This window comes from Nymphalis io, chromosome 26, assembly GCF_905147045.1.
Source record: "Nymphalis io chromosome 26, ilAglIoxx1.1, whole genome shotgun sequence".
Lineage (NCBI taxonomy): Eukaryota > Metazoa > Arthropoda > Insecta > Lepidoptera > Nymphalidae > Nymphalis > Nymphalis io.
Genome location: NC_065913.1, coordinates 3,719,014 through 3,738,347, shown reverse-complemented (window position 1 = coordinate 3,738,347; position 19,334 = coordinate 3,719,014). Strand labels below are relative to the sequence as shown.

At 32.4% G+C, this 19,334-nt stretch overlaps 6 protein-coding genes across 7 annotated transcripts; 4 read left to right on the top strand and 2 right to left on the bottom strand.

Annotated features, from left to right (window-relative positions):
• Nucleotides 1-230: 230 nt before the first annotated feature.
• Nucleotides 231-4,198, top strand: LOC126778491 (vacuolar protein sorting-associated protein 26B). The gene has a single exon (XM_050502104.1). The coding sequence runs from the start codon at nucleotides 387-389 to the stop codon at nucleotides 1,866-1,868; it is 1,482 nt and encodes a 493-aa protein (XP_050358061.1). The 5' UTR covers nucleotides 231-386; the 3' UTR covers nucleotides 1,869-4,198.
• Nucleotides 4,199-11,396: 7,198 nt separating this feature from the next.
• LOC126778613 (uncharacterized) lies at nucleotides 11,397-11,597 on the top strand. The gene has a single exon (XM_050502305.1). The coding sequence runs from the start codon at nucleotides 11,397-11,399 to the stop codon at nucleotides 11,595-11,597; it is 201 nt and encodes a 66-aa protein (XP_050358262.1).
• Nucleotide 11,598: 1 nt separating this feature from the next.
• Nucleotides 11,599-12,969, top strand: LOC126778506 (GPI mannosyltransferase 1). The gene has a single exon (XM_050502126.1). The coding sequence runs from the start codon at nucleotides 11,599-11,601 to the stop codon at nucleotides 12,880-12,882; it is 1,284 nt and encodes a 427-aa protein (XP_050358083.1). The 3' UTR covers nucleotides 12,883-12,969.
• LOC126778612 (mitochondrial import inner membrane translocase subunit Tim10) lies at nucleotides 12,960-15,034 on the bottom strand. 2 transcript variants are annotated; one of them, XM_050502304.1, is made up of 4 exons: nucleotides 14,823-15,034; nucleotides 14,468-14,614; nucleotides 13,859-14,046; nucleotides 12,960-13,503 (listed from the first exon to the last, which is right to left on the bottom strand). In XM_050502304.1, exons 3-4 carry the CDS (start codon nucleotides 13,998-14,000, stop codon nucleotides 13,364-13,366), a joined length of 282 nt encoding a protein of 93 aa, XP_050358261.1. In that variant the 5' UTR covers nucleotides 14,001-14,046; nucleotides 14,468-14,614; nucleotides 14,823-15,034; the 3' UTR covers nucleotides 12,960-13,363. The 2 variants fall into 2 exon arrangements, with proteins under 2 accessions (XP_050358261.1, XP_050358260.1); XM_050502303.1 differs by having other exon boundaries at nucleotides 14,880-14,996.
• A 353-nt stretch (nucleotides 15,035-15,387) lies between these two features.
• LOC126778578 (UPF0488 protein CG14286) lies at nucleotides 15,388-17,714 on the top strand. The gene is made up of 3 exons (XM_050502254.1): nucleotides 15,388-15,749; nucleotides 15,836-15,970; nucleotides 16,204-17,714. Exons 1-3 carry the CDS (start codon nucleotides 15,560-15,562, stop codon nucleotides 16,506-16,508), a joined length of 630 nt encoding a protein of 209 aa, XP_050358211.1. The 5' UTR covers nucleotides 15,388-15,559; the 3' UTR covers nucleotides 16,509-17,714.
• Nucleotides 16,622-19,309, bottom strand: LOC126778382 (uncharacterized). Its single transcript, XM_050501871.1, has 4 exons — nucleotides 19,195-19,309; nucleotides 18,565-18,733; nucleotides 17,394-17,646; nucleotides 16,622-17,032 (listed from the first exon to the last, which is right to left on the bottom strand). Exons 1-4 carry the CDS (start codon nucleotides 19,307-19,309, stop codon nucleotides 16,622-16,624), a joined length of 948 nt encoding a protein of 315 aa, XP_050357828.1.
• Between the last annotated feature and the right edge of the window lie 25 nt (nucleotides 19,310-19,334).

Genomic DNA, 19,334 nt, shown 5'->3' with positions numbered 1-19,334 from the left:
TATAAAATTGAATGGTCAGTTTTATGACGTTATTGCCATAACCTAAAAAGTTACATGTATACATGATTGAAATTCGAGATTTACTTTTTCCATAAAAAATAAATTAAAATTTTATATATGCCGGTCGACCCCTGCAAGAAATTCGCCTGTGCTATTCAGAAATGTCTTTCCGGTAAGTTTTTACGCTATTATTTTTATTTATAATCCTAACTCCCGACAACCGACATAATTGTAGTCGCCATCTTTGCTTCAATCTTTCAGTCGCCTCCAGATTTGCGGGCGTTTCATCGCCGATTTTCAATGTTTTGCTCAATAAAGTCACTATTTTTTCTTTTGAAAGCAACGTAAAAAGTTAATGTTAGCTTGCGTAACAGTTAAATGTGAAAATGAGCTTTTTCGGGTTTGGACAAACTGCGGATATCGAAATTGTGTTCGATGATGCTGACAAACGAAAGGTTGCCGAAGTTAAAACTGACGATGGAAAAAAGGAAAAATTGTTACTCTATTACGATGGTGAAACTGTGTCAGGAAGAGTCAATGTGACGCTTCGAAAACCTGGATCAAAATTAGAACATCAAGGAATCAAGGTTGAGCTTATCGGTCAGATCGAATTATTTTACGATAGAGGTAATCATCATGAGTTTATATCGTTGGTTAAAGAATTAGCCCGTCCTGGCGACTTATTGCAGCACACATCGTATCCATTCGAATTCGCTAACGTAGAGAAACCGTACGAAGTTTATACAGGAGCTAACGTCAGGCTAAGATATTTCTTACGTGCGACTATAATTCGTCGCCTCACCGACGTTGTCAAGGAAGTCGATATCGCTGTTCACACGCTATGCAGCTATCCGGATGTTCTAAATTCGATAAAAATGGAAGTAGGAATCGAAGATTGTCTCCACATAGAATTTGAATACAATAAATCGAAATATCATCTCAAAGACGTGATAGTAGGTAAAATTTATTTCCTTCTTGTTCGTATTAAGATTAAACACATGGAAATATCTATAATTAAAAGGGAAACAACTGGTTCAGGTCCAAATACATTCACAGAAAATGAAACAGTTGCTAAGTATGAAATAATGGATGGGGCTCCTGTCAGAGGTGAGAGTATTCCTATAAGAGTGTTTTTAGCGGGATACGATTTAACACCGACGATGAGAGATATAAATAATAAATTCTCAGTGAGGTATTATCTCAACTTGGTCCTTATGGACACAGAAGACAGACGTTACTTCAAGCAGCAAGAAGTTACACTGTGGAGGAAAAGTGATAAATCAAGGTTGCCATTACATAATCCACATCACCCTCAGACTCTAGCACACCCATCCATTGCTCCTCAAAGACAGCTTAGTGCATCAAGTGAGGAGAACTCTGCAAGAGCTGTTTCACCATCAATGCCAGATAATATGATGCAGAGGTCTGTGTCTCCATCAATGCCAACCAATGATAATCATAATGGACCCTCACAGATGGAACAAGAGGAACCTGATGTTTTACCAGATAAATTATCTAAGGCACACATTGATATCAGTGAACCTCAATCACCGGATGTGACTAATGCAGAAAAAGCAGTAGAAAGGCCGAAGGTTTCAGAAAAACCACTAGATAAGCCACCACTGGATGATAACCCACAGTCAGTAAAGCAACAAGATCAGCCACCTGTTGCTGAAAAACCTCAAGTAGCAGAAAAAACACAAATAAATAACAAACCAAAAGTTGTTGAAAAACCTGTTGCAGAAAAAATAGCTGTTATGGAAAAACCAGTACTTGCAGAAAAACCCCAATTGGCAGAGAAGCCTATAATTGCTGAAAAGCCTGTCTTGTCACGACCTGAAAGTGTAGAAGCAGCTCCGAGTCAATAGCCTATATGTAACGGTTTGGTTGATATCTCACTAGCCGACAAAATGAACTGTATGTTTTCATACATGAAAACAATTGTTTAAAATGTCTATTTTAAATTAAGAAACTATTAATACAGTTGTTGCAGCAATTTGCTTAATATTATTTTATATGCAAATTGCAATAAAATCGTCTTACATAGACTGTTATGGGTAAGTGTATAGTGTTGCTATAGCTATAAACCGAACAAATGTGCCGACAATGTTTCATAGATATGCTGTTTACAAGTTTTTTACGAAGAGTATCTAGGCAGATAATTTTTTGTTGCTTTTATATAATTTCAATTATAACATAATACTTTTAGTATAAAGAAATTCTTCATGATATTTATTTAATGATTAGAGAATTCAAGGTTATTAATTGCTACACTAAATGATACACTCATACACCGATTATGTTCGAATGCTAAGTGTGGATGGACTACTATCAACTATAGTTAGATAGTCTGAATAGTGCCTTGTGTTATAAGCCATTTAGCTATTGCTTCCTCCACCTAAATGGTTTTTAAAACTTAAATTTCCTTTTGGTCCTTACTCATAAAAATAGTCAGTGCGTGTTTAGTTAAACACTGATTTCTCTCTGTAATCAATGATTTGACAATGAATTTATATTTATATTATTTAATTTATCATCCCCTAAACAACAATTATGAGTAAAACTAAGTGACTGAATTGAAATCTAAAAACTAAATTTTAAAGCCAATGTTTTATTTTTCTGGGATTAATGCTGGGTTACTTTATATTATTTTATGAATATAACTAAATTTATATTAAAAAAAAGTTATAAAACTGTGCATCATGAATTCAAGGTTATCTAATATCACTGTTGAATTGAATACATTTTTTATATACATTGACTGTTTTAATAAATCTAGCACATGCTACTATGATTGTATTTATGGAACAACAATATTTCTAAAACCGGTACAATACTTTTCTTTAATATAAATGGAGGAGATATTTGAAAATTGATATATTTCCATACTAAAGCCCCAATGTGTTGCACTATTACGTTACAAAATTGTTGACATGTTGACCTATTCTAGGTATACAAACTTATATAATTTTTTTTTTAATAATCTTGATTTCTCTATGATGTATGAACTTCAAAATTTTCTATAATATTTAAAAAAGGAATATTTTGTGCCATTTGCTTTTATAAAATACAAAATGAATAGTATTTAACTTTGTATAGATAATTATTATATCCACAAGTATAACATTATTAGCACTACTGATGTGCTAAAAAATTAAACATATCGTTCAACAAAAAATAAGTTTAAACGAAATTGAAACATTCAGTTTCATTAAATATGTTATGTATCCGTTTAATTGCACATGCTTTTAAGCAAAGTATTTTAATTTATTTCGTTCTATTTATATAAATATTATTGCATAATATGTTCATTTATTGTGAATTTACAATATACACAGCTATTGCTAGATCAATTTATTTCAATTGAACGTGTTCACTGTTCACTATCAATTGACAATTCACATATTGAGTTTATCAGGAAATACGATGAAATAAACAGTTTTTTTTTTAGTATGACCATAAATTGAAACAAATATTGTAAAAACTTTTTTATCTATGTTATTGGAAATAAAATATTCGTATCTTATAACTGGTAACTTAATAACAGTTTTTTTTAAATAAGATTTTTAAATGCAAAAATGTGATCATCAATTATAGTAATGTTTAAAAATGTAAATAAATGCTTTTAAAACCTAGAAAAGTAACATGAAAGCACTTTTTTCTTTTATATATTGGACCACTTTTATTTAAATTTGAAATTATATTGTTTTTATATACATAACAAAATAATTTTCAATAATAGTGATATCAATTTACAGTATAAATGAGTTTATTTAATACATAAATAATTATGTGGCTTCAGATAAAATGAATCTTAAAGACAATTTGTCTGTAAAAAGTGTACTAAAATGTGTAACTAAATAATTATAATAGTTACTTAGGTTTAAAAATTGTTAACTGTGGATTTTATGTATAGTTGGGTAATAAATATAAGCAATTATAAATATAAAGTGAAGTGGAAAAGTCAAACTAAAAAATAGAATTATTAAATAAATGAAACCACAGTCGGCTCTATGTTATTAATATGATTATTCATTATTTTAATTTAAATTAGAAGAAAGAAATCCGTGTTATTAAATTTTGTTATATCTTCGAATTGATTTTTAGCATCATATTGTATAAACTTTTTTTTTTCTAAGATATTAAGCGCATGTCGATTATATCATATTGTTAATAAAATATATGTATAAACAGCTGACCAAGATTCTTATTTATTCTTAACCTCTTATAATAATAATGTCCTTCGGACCGATTTCGGCCACTGCAGCCAATCTCAAGAGAGATTAGCCAACTGCGTAGGACATATTATATTGCACTCTCTATTTCCGAACTCTCATAATCCGTTGGGACGGCAATCCAACATGAAAGAGTTCAGGCGCAGGACCAATATCAATACGTGCCTTGGGAGGTACAAACTTCCAGACCCCGGGCTACTACTGAAAACTTTTGGCTGGCCTGACTTTGCGGTCTGCGGCATTATATTAAGCCACTAAGATCTGCGATACCTTTTCTTTATAGGGGCCACAAAAACGTGTTAGTTATAGTGTCACGCACCGGAAACCAAAAAATATTTAGGTAATGAATGCTTAGATTTCGGGATTGAATTCAAAAACTATGAACGGATTTTTCGCGTATATTTTAACATTTTTGTGGTCACAAGCAGTTGCTTAATTTAAATTATTTAGGTGTGAAACCTTTTTAATTTAAAATGGTTCAAAATAAAGTCAAATATCAAATGGGTCAACCACAAAAGGGCAGCTGGCCGCAGGTTCAGTACAACTGCACTAGATCAACGAGGCAGTAACCTCTTATAACACTCTTAAACTAGTTTTTAAGAACTTATTAGGTTACGTTAAAGCTAGCATTTAATTACAATATTATTTTATGTGGTATTCATAGCCTTCACATTCCACATAGTCATAAAATAACTACGAATAATTAATTTCGGAATCAAGTTTTTATTTGACTTAACTCGAGTATATATAACAGGATGGATGAGAAACATACAACAGGCTTACGTCATTATTATTACGTTTAAAAATATTAATCGAACGATAACGAATCATTCGCCAATACGTCAATATGATTTAATTTGTACTGACATATACCAAAGCGTTTGAATCACGAAATCGATTCAAATTGGGACGATCGGAAATACATACTGAACTGAATGCATAATCGATTCGTAAACAAGAGCCTTCTCTGTTTTAGAAGTCGTTTAAATATATTTAAAATTAAAAAGTTTAAAAATTAAAATCTCTCAAGACAACATTATTGGCTAAGTTTGTCTAACTTATTTTACTTATAGCTTATATAAGGTTCTGGTCTGGTCTAGTGTAATTTAATTGTTACATACGTAGGTAGACATTTAGTATAAGTTATGTAATGATATATAAGATTACGTTTTAAAAAATTCGTTAGCGTTTTAAAAATAAGCCGTTGAGTTTACTTTACGTTTTGCTTAATTACGTTTCGTTATTAAATTTTAGTATCTTATATAAACTTTGTTATTGCAGTGTAGAGAACATAGATCTAAAAAGATCAACGTAGGTTCAAAACCGTGTATGTGAATAATTTGAGTTTGTAACTCACCCCGAGCACGGCGTTATAGGAAAACGTGAGAAAAACTGCATGTGTCGATTGAAATTCTGCCGCGTGTATCACACCAAACCGCATTTGAACAGAGTAGTGGAATAAGCTCCGAACCATTCTATATAAGAGGAATGATATTCCGCTTACTTCGCTCAGTTCTTAAGTTAATTTAGTTCTTTTTAAATTCAAATAATATCTTGTTCAAACGAATCTTTTTATCTTGCAATGGCTGTTGACTATTTGCGGGACACGACTAAACATATTAATGCGGCTTAATTGAACTCAGTTGCTTGCGAAGCACATCACTTATGGCTTATGGCCATGTGACACGTACTGTGCAAAACAAGAACAGATTTATTTTCAACTACGTAATAGTACCACCTTCGCACGGGTAGATAAGAAGAAAAATGGAATTTTGGATAGGACTTGCGTAAAATCCTATCCAATCTAAAGGAGTAGGAACGAGTAACTGAAGAGAAGTATTAACTGTGACAAATTTCAAGTCAATCGAGCGGATGGCTTAGGAGATCTCGTGATGAAATATAATATACTCGTGATTTAAATGTTTTATTTTTCGTTTAAAATAATTGAAATGAATAAGAACATAATTAGTAACAATGAGAGTATAAATTAAATAATTACATATAAATATAAATGTTCATATTATTTATAAAAGAAAAAAATCTTATCTAAAATCATACCCTAAGTAAAACGGCATCGGCTACGTGTATTAGTGATGTAACCGCTAATGCTAATACTGCTAATAGCGAAGGTCATATGTTTTAGTTTTATCAAAACTTTAAAAATAGGTAACAAATTATTTTCTTTTATCTAAAAAATAATAATAAAGGTTTGGTTTAAAAAAACAATACTTAACCACTGCACATTTTATTATATGTACATAACGCGTACAGTTCTTATTTATAATAATCTAACTGCCAGATCTGAAGCGGATAAAACCGTTAAAATGGGAATATAATATATAAATTAAAAATAAATAAATATTAAGGTATACATAGAGAATATTATTTGTTCCACTCTTTTTTTTATAGAATAGGAAGTCGGACGAGCATATGGGCCACCTGATGGTAAGTGGTCACCAATGCCCATAGACATTGGCATTGTAAGAAATGTTAACCATCGCTTACGTCACCAATGCTACACCAACCTTGGGAACTAAGATGTTTTGTCCCTTGTGCCTGTAATTACACTGGCTCACTCACCCTTCAAACCGGAATACAACAATACCAAGTACTGCTGTTTTGCGGTAGAATATCTGATGAGTGGGTGGTACCTACCCAGACGAGCTTGCACAAATCTCTACCACAAGTAAACTCTAAGATATATAAATTATTCCTTGCTGAAATAATAATGGGAATATATTACATCCCTTGTGTCTAATTATACTGGCTCTGGCACTCACCTTTCAATCCGGATTACAAAATACAAAGAATAATTGCCGTTGGGCGGTTGAATACGTGATAACTAAAACCAGTTAATAACAAAAGTGTTCAAGGTTCAGCTCGTATTTTAATCTATTTGAAGTCTCGAATTACCATCAAAGACATTGCCAAAAAATTGGGTATGCTACATTTCTTTTGTTATTCAAAGATTTTCTTTTAATCAGTAAGGCGCTACGATCTTTACTTCTGCCGATTAAAGTGTTTCCTTTGCTTATTAGCAACTTATGCTTGACGGGCTATGGGACGCATTGAACTATAAATTTATTCATAAAAAAAAAAATTATAATTCGTAGAAAATAACTTCCAAGAAATTCGCTGCACACAAGCCTTTGAAACGATGCGACAGTGCTGTCTGAAGCACAAGCCCGTGTCTTTAGTCTGCGAGGGGTATCGCTTGGAACCGAGAGTATTTTCGCCGGCAACTGACAGGCCGAGCAAGGAGATTTTAAGGTGAGTGCGAGCGTCACCATACCAACTATCGAAGTAAAACACCAACTCGAATTAATAAGAAAGATGTGGCCGTCGCTCTGTGTTCTTACGGCAGCTGTTGAAAGAATTAAAGAAAACCAATAAATATTTTAATAAAGTTTTGTTAATAGTTAACTTAATAATACTTATATAGCTACACAGATGAGGGAGCAGAGAGAGGCCATGACCGCATAAGCGAGCGGAATGACTGTTGCGGTAGCATACGAGTCGGTCTCACCCCCAAAGCGCGCGAATAAATGTTTTACATCAAAATAACGCCCTTTACGATAGTGTCATCTTTTATTTTCTAGGGCAAAAAGTCTTCTATTATCCAAAACGAATATCCTCCTTCAATTACTGTTAAATTTTACAAAATGTACATATTTGATTCTAGCAAAAAAAATATTTTTTTAAATTAATTAATCATTACTAAAAATTAGCATACGGCTACATACATGACCTACTTAATAAAGTTTAGGGGGTGATTAGTTAAACAAACCTGTGTCTTTTTCTATCAAATGACAAATCAATGATAACGGATAGAGAGAAAGCAGTGCTTAACTGAACAACGTTTAAGAAATGTTGGTGTCTTCAAATCCAGAGTAAACAGGTTTCTTATAGGCAAGCGTGCTACATCCTAGACCGTGTCGATGCTTAACATCAGGCAAGTCAACGGTCAAACGCTGGCCTATTAATTGTAAAAAAAAAAAGAATAAGACCGATCATTCTATTAATTACTAGCAAAAGCCGCGGCTTCGCCAGGTTGGTATTCAGTTTGTGATGAAAATGCTTCAAAATCTACAATTTTAACGTAGCAGCCGTAAAGTAAATAAAAATTATATATTTGTTTTATATTTATATACCAGGAGACCCTTAGCACAGGGCTACCTAGTTTGGGCTCCTGTCTCCCACGTATTTATATATATTATAAAAAAAAATGTAAACATTATTGTCTGTGGGAGGAATAAATAAAGTTATTATTTATTATTATATATATATATTTTTAATAGCCATATTATCTTAAAAAGTGTCAATTATTTTGGTATCACAGATATATACTTCTTAATTATAATTAATTTCTCAATTATATTTATTTGTACATATAGATATATGATAAAATTTATATATTTATACTAATATTATAAAGAGATTTTTTGGTTTCATAGTTTAAGAGATAATTTAAAATATCAAATACACGAGACAATATTCGGCCAATCGACCACAAGTAAAAATGTTTATCGCACAACGAAGTGGGCAAGGGTCAGCTAGTCCTGTATGAAAACCTACGAAATATATAACGATATTCATAATACTCCATCTAGTTTAATTTTAATTTCAACGACATTATTCTAAAATTATTAAACAATTATACTTATGTTACCAATTTGGAAATTTATAAAACTCGTATTATATTTATATTATGTATGTTTGAATTTATTCTTTTTAGTTTTTTTCATAACTTCTTTATATTATTATGAAATACAATAGAATTTCCTGTATTATGATGAAAAGTGTCTGTAATTATTATATTGCGTTTTGCTATCTGATTTCCACGTAAATTATTATAGTCGCACCGTACCGCTTGTATTCTGATATGTTCATTTGATAAAAAAGAAAAACGTTGTACTCGATCATGATTTAATAATGTAGATTGTAATATTTAACTCTTCGGTTTAATTATACAAAAAATATTTATTAATACTTGACTCACAGTTACGTCACTTTATGTGCCCTGCTTCGCTAGGTCTATGGTTGAGGTAATATCGACGATCACTTCGAACTTTTTTTTCTTTAGAATAGGTAACGGACGCACATATGGGCCACCTGATAGTAAGTGCTCACCAACGCCCATTGACATTGTAAGAAATGTAAACCATCGCCAATGCGCCACCGCAACCTAGGGAACTAAGATGTTATGTCTCTGTGCCTGTAATTACACTGGCTCACTCACCCTTAAAACCGGAACTCAACAACACCAAGTACTAGTTTTGTTTTGCGGTAGAATATCTGATGAGTGGGTGGTACCTACCCAGATCTAAGATGTAATGACCTATTTTTGCAAGACACAAATTATACATAGGAGAAATTTGTTCTAAAATTGTTCCTATGTATAATTCTTATTTAAAAGCTCTGCAAAATTTTGTGTTTGTAATGAAGAACTGTTTTAAAATTTTCATGAAAATTTTTATCACATTTGCTCAGACACTATTATTATTATACCGCAAAGCAGAAGTACTTAGTATTGTTGGGTTCATGATTGAAGGGTGAGTGAGCCAGTATAATTACAGGCACAAGGGACATAATATTTTAGTTTAAGGTTGGTGGCGCATTGGTGATGTAATCGATGATTAACATTTCTTACAATGCCAATGTCTATGGGCGTTAGTGACCATTTACCATCAGGTGTCCTATATTCTCGTCCACCTACCTATTCTATGTATAAAAAACCACTATTTGTGCATAGATACATTTTTATTTTTTACACTGAAAACATTTTACAGATACATCTAAATAGTATTGCGTTTCAAGTGCCGCTTTTTAAATTTGCCCGTGGTATTTTATTTACGCGAACAATCTAGATATATTATTTGCCCTCTTATGAACTTAGGTACCTAAATATATTAAAAGTCTTTTAATTCGAATTTATTCTCCGATAATATTTTTAATAAAGTTTTTAATGTTTTGAAAAGATGCACTACATTATATTTACTTAAATATTAGAGTTTACTCTGATAATGATGTATTTAATAGTATTGAAGGAATTATTCCTGATAAAGCCTCGTAGATCGTCTCGAGGCATTGAAGACAAATTCTACTAACAAATATTAATAATATCCTGGGACATTATTCACACACGGCCATCTGATCCCAAACTAAGCAGAGCTTGTACTATGGAAATCAGACAACTGATATATTACGTATACTACTTTTCTTTTGTAAATACATACTTATATAGATAATTACATCCAAACACAGGACAAACAGACGTGTTCATGCACACAAATGTCTGTCCTGGGTGGGAATCGAACCCACAATTTTCGGCGTGAAAGGCAAGTATCTACCAACCACGCCAACCGGCCCGTCATACAAATAGACACTTTATCGCAATCGAATCGAAGAAGAAACGGCAACGATTAAATGTCGTTTCTGATCCGAATAGATATAGACAAAGTTGGATTGCAATTGAATCGCGAACGTATCTCAGCCGTTATAAATTCATAGAATTGTCTTCTAGACCTTCGATCGTGATAGGATTTAAACTCAAAGGCCCGATGTGGCTTTTAGGTTGGTAATTTAAACTAAGTGGATATTCTATTTTTGACGTCACACTGCTGTGTATTTTAAATTTAACCAATTTCTTTGTTATCTATAAGTTTATTGTTTTGTGGTTGATTTTATTGTCGACAGTGTATGTCCAAATAAGGCGTATTTATTATATACTTCCATTGTAAATGCTTTTTCATATAATATAATAAAATATTATGTGAATTATTGTATGATACTTTATTTGTAGAGTCCATTATAGATAGTTTGTCAAAAGTAATTATGATTTCTTTAAAATAATTTCTAAAGACCTGTATTAGTATGTAAATGTTAATATGAAAGTATGAATTATTTGCGACGTTTAAAAACTATTTTTTATTCTTTCAGTTAACTATGGACAATCGTCGCCAACGTAGCAAGCCACTTGGACAAAGAAGTTGGATCTACCGCTACCCAAAAACATTTCAAATTACATTCACGTTCGTTGGTATCGGAATTTTCTTCTCAAAGCCCATATACGACATATTCTTTAGGACATCACAGCCGACAGATATATCTGAACCGCCGACAACGTTCGCCCTCACAAGAGCCAAAACGGTTGAATAGATTATGGAAGCCGTAAAGAAGGCTAAAGAAAGATTTGCGAAGTATCCCATAATATTTTCGAAGTGCTCGAAACAAGCGTCAGTCTACGCTCGTTGTGTTCTTCTCAGAGAAGATTCTGTTAAAAAAGACGATTGCGCGAAAGAATTCAAAGAATTTCAAGCGTGTTTGACATCAGCGGCCAAAGATTTAAAAACTAGGATTTAATATGGATAGACTAAATAAATTTATCAACTGGAATTTCGAAGCTCATCTAAGATTGGGTGCTTTCATTCGCTTAATATTTATAATATACGGTATTTATCACGACCGAAACTTTGCCGTTCCTTACACAGATGTAGATTACAAAGTATTTATTGACGCCGCGAAACACGTTTACGATGGTAACTCGCCTTACAAAAGGCACACGTACCGCTACAGTCCGCTCATCGCTTACATTTTATTGCCAACTACATTCATTAGTCGATGCGCTGGTAAAAAACTATTTTGTATTTTCGATATACTTATAGCCGTCGCTTTAAAATTGTTGGTAGAACGTCAGTTGCGAGGTAAAAAAAATGCTGCGAAGATCGCAAATTATTCTGCCTTGTTTTGGATATATAATCCAATGAGCATCGCCATCTCCACCAGAGGAAACGCTGATTCCGTGCCATGCCTATTCGTAATACTGTCAATACTATTCCTACAAACGGATGTCGTTAGAGGTCTGAGGAAATGTGTACTGTCCGGTATTTTTCTCGGCGTTTCGATACATTTACGCCTGTATCCATTAGCGCTGAGCTTCCCGATGTATCTGTCCTTGGGTGAATATAAGATAAATCGCAGCACACCGATGTTACCCGGTATTGTTTCACTGATGCCCAACATGAAGCAAATAATTTTGACGCTCTCCTGTGTTGCCACGTTATCCCTATTAACACTCGCGATGTATGCTTCGTACGGTTACGAGTTCTTATTCGAAACGTACATCTACCACTTGTTCCGAAAGGACACTAAGCACAATTTCTCGGTTCTCTTTTACTATTCATACTTAACAATGGATCATCTATCGTTTGACGTGGTTAAGACAATTTTGCAAATATTCGAGGCTATTATCCTGTTTGTTATAAGCTTGGCGTTTGGAACTAAATCCGAGACTCTACCTTTCGCCCTTTTCTGCCAGCCGTTTATACTCGTGACGTACAATAGTGTAATGACGTCACAGTATTTTATATGGTTTTTGTCACTTTTGCCGTTGGTTGTACATAATTTTAAAATGAAACCCGCCAAGGCTTTTCTATTGTTCATACTGTGGGTGTCTGCCCAAGGGGCTTGGTTGTTTTATGCGTATTTACTTGAGTTTAAGGGTAGAGAAGTTTTTATATTTATTTGGCTAAAAAGCATTGTATTTTTCTGTGCAAATATATTTATTCTGGCGCAACTAATAAAAAGTTACACACCCTACTATGGTTTTGGCCAAATAAATGAAAAGAGCGATGTCAAAAACGATTAATTCATAGACATTTTTTTCTTGTAGATAATAAATAGTTAAAAATTTAGTGTGTAGGTTTTAATGAAATTAAATAAATATTAAATCATTTTTCGCTATTTTATTTCTAAATACTAATTTTCAACACTATAATAATATATTTGAAACAAAATGCAGTTTCGTACATACACCAAGTTATTGATACGTGAATAGACAATTGGAACAGTTTTATTGTATTATTCTTAATTTGTATATGAAAATAATTAGGCATTCATTAATACACACAAGATTTGATTAGCCAAACTTGCTATGAATTGATTTTTATATACTGAGGTAGACATTTGTATTATTTTGAAAAAATGCAAGCATTTGTGTAACTTAAACTTGTGTAGAAATGTATCAGAATGTCAAATCAAAATATAACTTTATTTTTGGTAAAATTCTACCTTTTAACTAAATATAATTTAAAAAAAAAAGATTCGTGGCATGTCTATTAATAATATTACTACTTCTTGTCCGGAAGGTTCATTTTAGTTAGGTCTTCAGCTTCCCCTTGTGACATGTTCGAGAGCTTCTTGCCGATGCGCTCGTGGACGTCTAGGTATTTGGCTACACACCGATCAAGACAAACCGATTCACCTTTCCCTGCAGAACAGTTTAAAAATTAATGATTTAATTCATTCATTTCAATCAGGCTATCACTTGACAAGATACATTTTGAGATGGGAAATATTATACAAAACTCAAGCGTTTCTTTGGAAGAATAATACAAAAACGTCATATACAGGTTACAACACCTGATCTATTTGCGTCCACTGGTGACAGGAGGGCTAGTTCATTTCACACCTAAAGATTCAGAATTGAGTCAATAGAAAAATTAAACATTAAAATGCTCATTCTTGCCGCCATGCCCGTTAAATGACTATATTGATATATGACTATTTTTATATCTGCCATGGACATTTAAGGGCAGTTATGATAATTTTAAAAGTAATCTTACCTAGCTCAGGTTCGTGGTATTTGACAGGAATACATTTGCGATGGCATGCGCCGACAAGACGATTATACATATCTGACATCATCTCTATTTCCAAATCCTGCACCAGCTGGAGTTTAGCCGGATCCAATTGAGGAACAGCCATTGTAATGTTTTCTCACTTAATGTTGTAATAGATTTGTTATATATACCTTAAATAGAGAAAAACGTAAGTATATAACATATTATGTTACTTAAACTCTGGTAAACTACCAAGCTACTTTACCCTACATCTTAAGGGAGTGCCCTCACAAATATTTTTTATGCATTCATATCAAATTCCTGTCAAATTCCTGTCCATAGTCAGAAGAAGAAATGTGTTACAAATACATTAGAATAAAGATATTGTTTAATCAAAATCTTTTATATAGTTTACAAGAAGTAAAGGAGCAAAGAAATATTAAGTGCTTCAATACATAATGCATTGATAATAGTTTCTAACAAAAATGGAATTTATAAAGCAAAATGATTTAAAAAGGAATTATTGATTAACTAATGTTTTTTAACCTGTTAGAATCTGCACAATCGGTCTCCAAAATAGCGAAAGCCACTGAGTAAAAAAAAATTTCATACCTTCACAATTTCCTGTATAAATCAGGATATTCACCCTCGTTAGACCTGCGCATACGTTCACGCGATTTCATATTCTCCAGACGACGGGCATTTATAGCGTTCTTTGCGACTCCAAATAGCGATAAACTCGTCACTGTAACTGCTAACCTGAAGAAAATAGCAAAATCTAAATTTTATTTTAATACCTATTAAACAACACTATTAAACCAAAAATATATTTATTAGGTGTTCGTTGTACAATGGCTTATCATTTTTAATATTAGGGTAATGAAAAACAATAATTAAAAAGCAGACATTATTGAATTAACCTAGAATTTAACTTAGATAATTATAAGATAAAACATGCAGAGCTCACCACCATAAGCACTTTACAATTCAGGGACTTTAATGGTATTATTAAGCAGGTATTTACCAAGAAAGAGTAATTTTTCCAAATTTTCCAAGCGGCATACTATTTTCTGTGAAAAATTAAAAATCAGATGACAATTGACACTTACGTTTTGAGGTTATCCCATTTTATCAATAATACGAATGAGAAACGAAAGAGTTTTTTGCCAGAAAAAAGACTAACTTGTGTGTGACTAAAGTGTGTTGTAACTGTTGAAATGAAGAGTGCATTAAAAATAAAGCACTAATATAATATACAAGACCTTCAAGAATTCAAGAATTCAGTGTAAATAAAAATTTGTTTTTTTTTTAACATTTTTTTAAAGTAATTAATAAGATACACAATATTGAATTGACTTTAAGTTCTACAGTTTTGAAATAAATAAAATAAAAGCTAGCAGTGCCCATAGCAAGCAATATTTTGCAATTAAGGCATGAAAAACTAAGCTGAATGTGTAAGGTCTTTGCGTATTAAGAATTAAAATACATAACTTACTTTTTATCTGTGTAAGCAAGAGTCAAGCTTGAGTCAATTGAGTCTTGCGAAGTGACAACAACTGAAGCCAAATATATAACGTGGGGATTTATTTCAATGATAAAGTAAATACAAACTGAAAGATTATATTATTACATAAAATAGTATAAACTAGTAAAGTAAATCATTTTCTTTTGTAAACGATACTTGTGTACAAATATAATAACAATATGCCTAAAGCAACCAAACTTCACAACAAGGGTAAGAGCAATTCCATTCAGAAATCTTGTAAACCTGATAAAGATATAACAGACAATGCCAACCCTGAAGAGTCCATCAGAGAATTTCAATTGCAACTATGCTGGTGTATTCAACAATTGGAAAGAACTTTAGCTGAGAAAAAAGGAAACGAAAAACAATGTAAGGATGCCAATTACTCACAGCTTACTTTATTTATGCAATATAATTAAATGCTCTTTTTTCTGATTAAATTTTTTATTTTACAGTACAAGAAGCTTGGAAAGTTTTAACAGTATTGAAGAACAATAATCAGCCAATGATTCGTAAGAGACAACTTATGAGAACACACTTTGGTGACTATAGAGCTAAAATGGCAGCTGAAGAGAAAAAACTAGCAAAAAGTAGGTGTTTAATAATACCTAGCTAACTAAACTAATAGAGTAACATTAAGGTTAGTTTAAGATGAAATGTTCATTATTATAAATAAAGATTAAATCACATTTTGTTGAGTGTGTTTAGCAATAAATCATTGAAACAAATAAATTTAACAATACTTATGAAGGAACTAATGAAGATTAAAAAAAAATCTCATAATTAGCATAGTTTTTATCTACTAAAAATGATGTTTTTTCAGTGGCAAGCAAAATAAAGATTTCTGAAAGTCCAACTCAGCCAAAAGCTACATTTTTACGAAAATCAGCTTTCTTGACAACCGGAGATAGCTCATTTAAATTTAATTTTAACATACCACAGGATGCTATCAAAGAAACAAATACACCAGTTGTTGATGACAGTTGTGGCAACACTGAGTCAAAAACTGATAATGAGTCCACAGATAATAAAACTTCAAATAAACAAACCCAGAACTTAGAAAGCTTAAAGTTTACAAGCTCTGGTGCTGAATTTAGATTTAACTTTAATGTAGATAGCCCCAAATAAAACTACATTACTTATTACTTGTATAATGTGTAAGTTAATTTTTTAAGTGTAATAAATTCAATACAAAAACTTTGCAAATTTTTTTCAGCACCAAAATAATCCTTTTCTTTACATTAATCATCATACTTCCTTTTATTATCACAAAGCTTTTGATAGTAGCCTTCGCTCACATTAGTTTCTTGACTATCCCGTATTTTTAAGCTGCAGGCATAATCTTCGAAATAAGAATCAGAGTTTGGTACAGCAAATCCCACTGGTAATTCAAAATCTCTATAATAAGCTGCCCAAGTAACAACACCAAACAATTTTTTGTTTTTAACATTAATCAATGCTCCTCCTAAGACTCCATGGTAACGATTACATCGTTCGTCTTCATTCACGTAGCTGTTATAAGAACATGAATGGTAACATGGTACATTGAAACCAACAATAATATGATTGTATGCTAAAATTTCACGGCATAATTGTATGTCGACAACTACTTCTAGTTCCGTTAACTGGAATTCTCGGTTTGAAATTGCTTCCTGTTAAAAATATTAAAGAATGGTTCTTGTTGTTGATTATGATTGTTCACAAAGTCACGACAATGTCTGTTTTTTTATATTTGTACTAGGTAAATATGGGCTACCTGATGGTAAGTGGTCACCAATGCACCACCATTTCTGAGAACTAAGAAGTTATGTCCTTTGTGCCTGTAATTTACTCATTCCAAACCAAAACAACAATATTAAATAGTGCTGTTTAGCGGTAAAATAAATATTAGGGTGATACCTACCCTGGTGGACTTGCAAAAAGCTCAAATACAGGGTCATTTGAAATGTACAAATATGTTTTAATGTACATATTGGATAGTGCAAGATTGTGTCAGATATAAGTTAAACAAACCTTATCCATAGCATATCCCACAACTATATGATCGAACTCATCAAATTTCATGTTTTCAAACCACTTGAATAATTTATCTGGTCGTCTTTGATTAAAAGTTTCAACACTTTTCCAATCTCCAGTAAAACCTCTGTTGACTATAATGAAACCGATATCATCATATAACTGCTTAGATTCCTTGGAAGGCAGTACAAATGCTTTGACTGATAATCTTCGATTCTGGTATATGACCGATGTATAAACTACTTTGAGGCTGTATAAAATAAGTATACTAGTTTTAATGTAGAATTTTACTTTTGAAAATAAAGTGTGAACTTGATATTTAACTTGTTTCAATTATGTCTTTTCTCCTATAAATATTGTATTTTTTTATTATTGCTTAATTCTTAACACAATATCATGTAAGAAAAGTTAACTATGTTGAAGAAATGAAATATGACAAAATAGATATAAAACATTTAAAAAAAAACTGTTGGTGTGTATGTATGGTTTGAAGAACACAATTTAGTTCCCCCTCAATTATTTATTTTATTAACAATATCAATATGATAGGACATTTATCATAAAGGTACTTAAAGCATAAGCGTTAGCGCATAAAGCAGTTGCTGCCTTATAAAATTAATTCCCGACGTCCTAAAAGGTAAAAATCTTGGATCGATTTAATAAAAAAATGTTAAGATGTTTTTTTATTTATATATGTAGAAGTAGGCGGACGAGCATATGGACCACCTGATGGTAAGTGGTCACCACCGCCCATAGACATTGATATTGTAAGATCGTCAATGCGCCACCGACCTTGGGAACTAAGATGTTATGTCCCTTGTGCCTGTAATTACACTAGCTCACTCACCCATCAAACCGGAACACAACAATACCAAGAACTGCTGTTTTGCGGTAGAATATCTGATGAGTGGGTGGTACCTATACAGACGAGCTTGCACAAAGCCCTACCACCAGTAACTACTGTTGTCACTACTGAACTCATGTGCCTCTGAAAACACGTCAAGTCTCTGAGAGATATTGACCTCAACATTCCTCTGTCTGCTTGCTTATTCATAGTATTATGAGTTTGTGATTAGTCAGGTAAGGTCATTTGACAATTGGAAAAAAAACTTTCATACAATTAGGTATTACGTTGTTACGTCTACTTATGAAAAATACATGAACATACATATAGACACATCTGGCTGCCGTTATAAATATATTTTCGTCAATGCATATTGCTGTACAGAGGTGGGGAGCAAAGTTAATCGGCGAGTGAACGACGCGGGCTATCCAAGGATATTCTGATTCTGATACCTTATGACCACGAACTTGATAGTTTTTCAATGTTGGGAAATCTAAAAAATATATATTTTATTTAAATTTAGAAACTTGCATTGATAAATACAATTAAAATTCACACAACAGGGACGGCCGGGGCGGCTGCTGAGAGTGCAGCAGCGAGAAAGCGGGAGAAATATGCCCCTTGTGTAATTTTTTTTTATTTTTGCCACTAGCGTCCGAGACATCGGATGCCTTTACTTTAATCAGGGAGATTGGCTGTCGCCTTATAGAGAGGGGATTTGACAGTCGCTCCGGGCCCTACTTGGCACAGAGGTTGTCCATTGCCGTACAGTGTCGAAATGCGGCCTGCATTATGGGCAGCTTTGCGTCGGGTTGGAATCGGGATGGGCTAATTTAAATTTGATTAAAAAAATTGACATAGTTATCTTTATTATAATAATAATTGTGTAATTATATTTTGTAATAAAAATATAAAACTACTTCACTTAAATAAAAAAAAAATTAAAAATCTCACAAGTTTCATTCAAATATAATTCATTTTCTTCAGCTCTTCTTTGCAAATACCATTTCGAGTTGAAACAATGATTGACTGAAAAAAAACTGAAGAGAACTGTTAGGAATATTCTCATATTTATGAATACAATAGTATTTTAT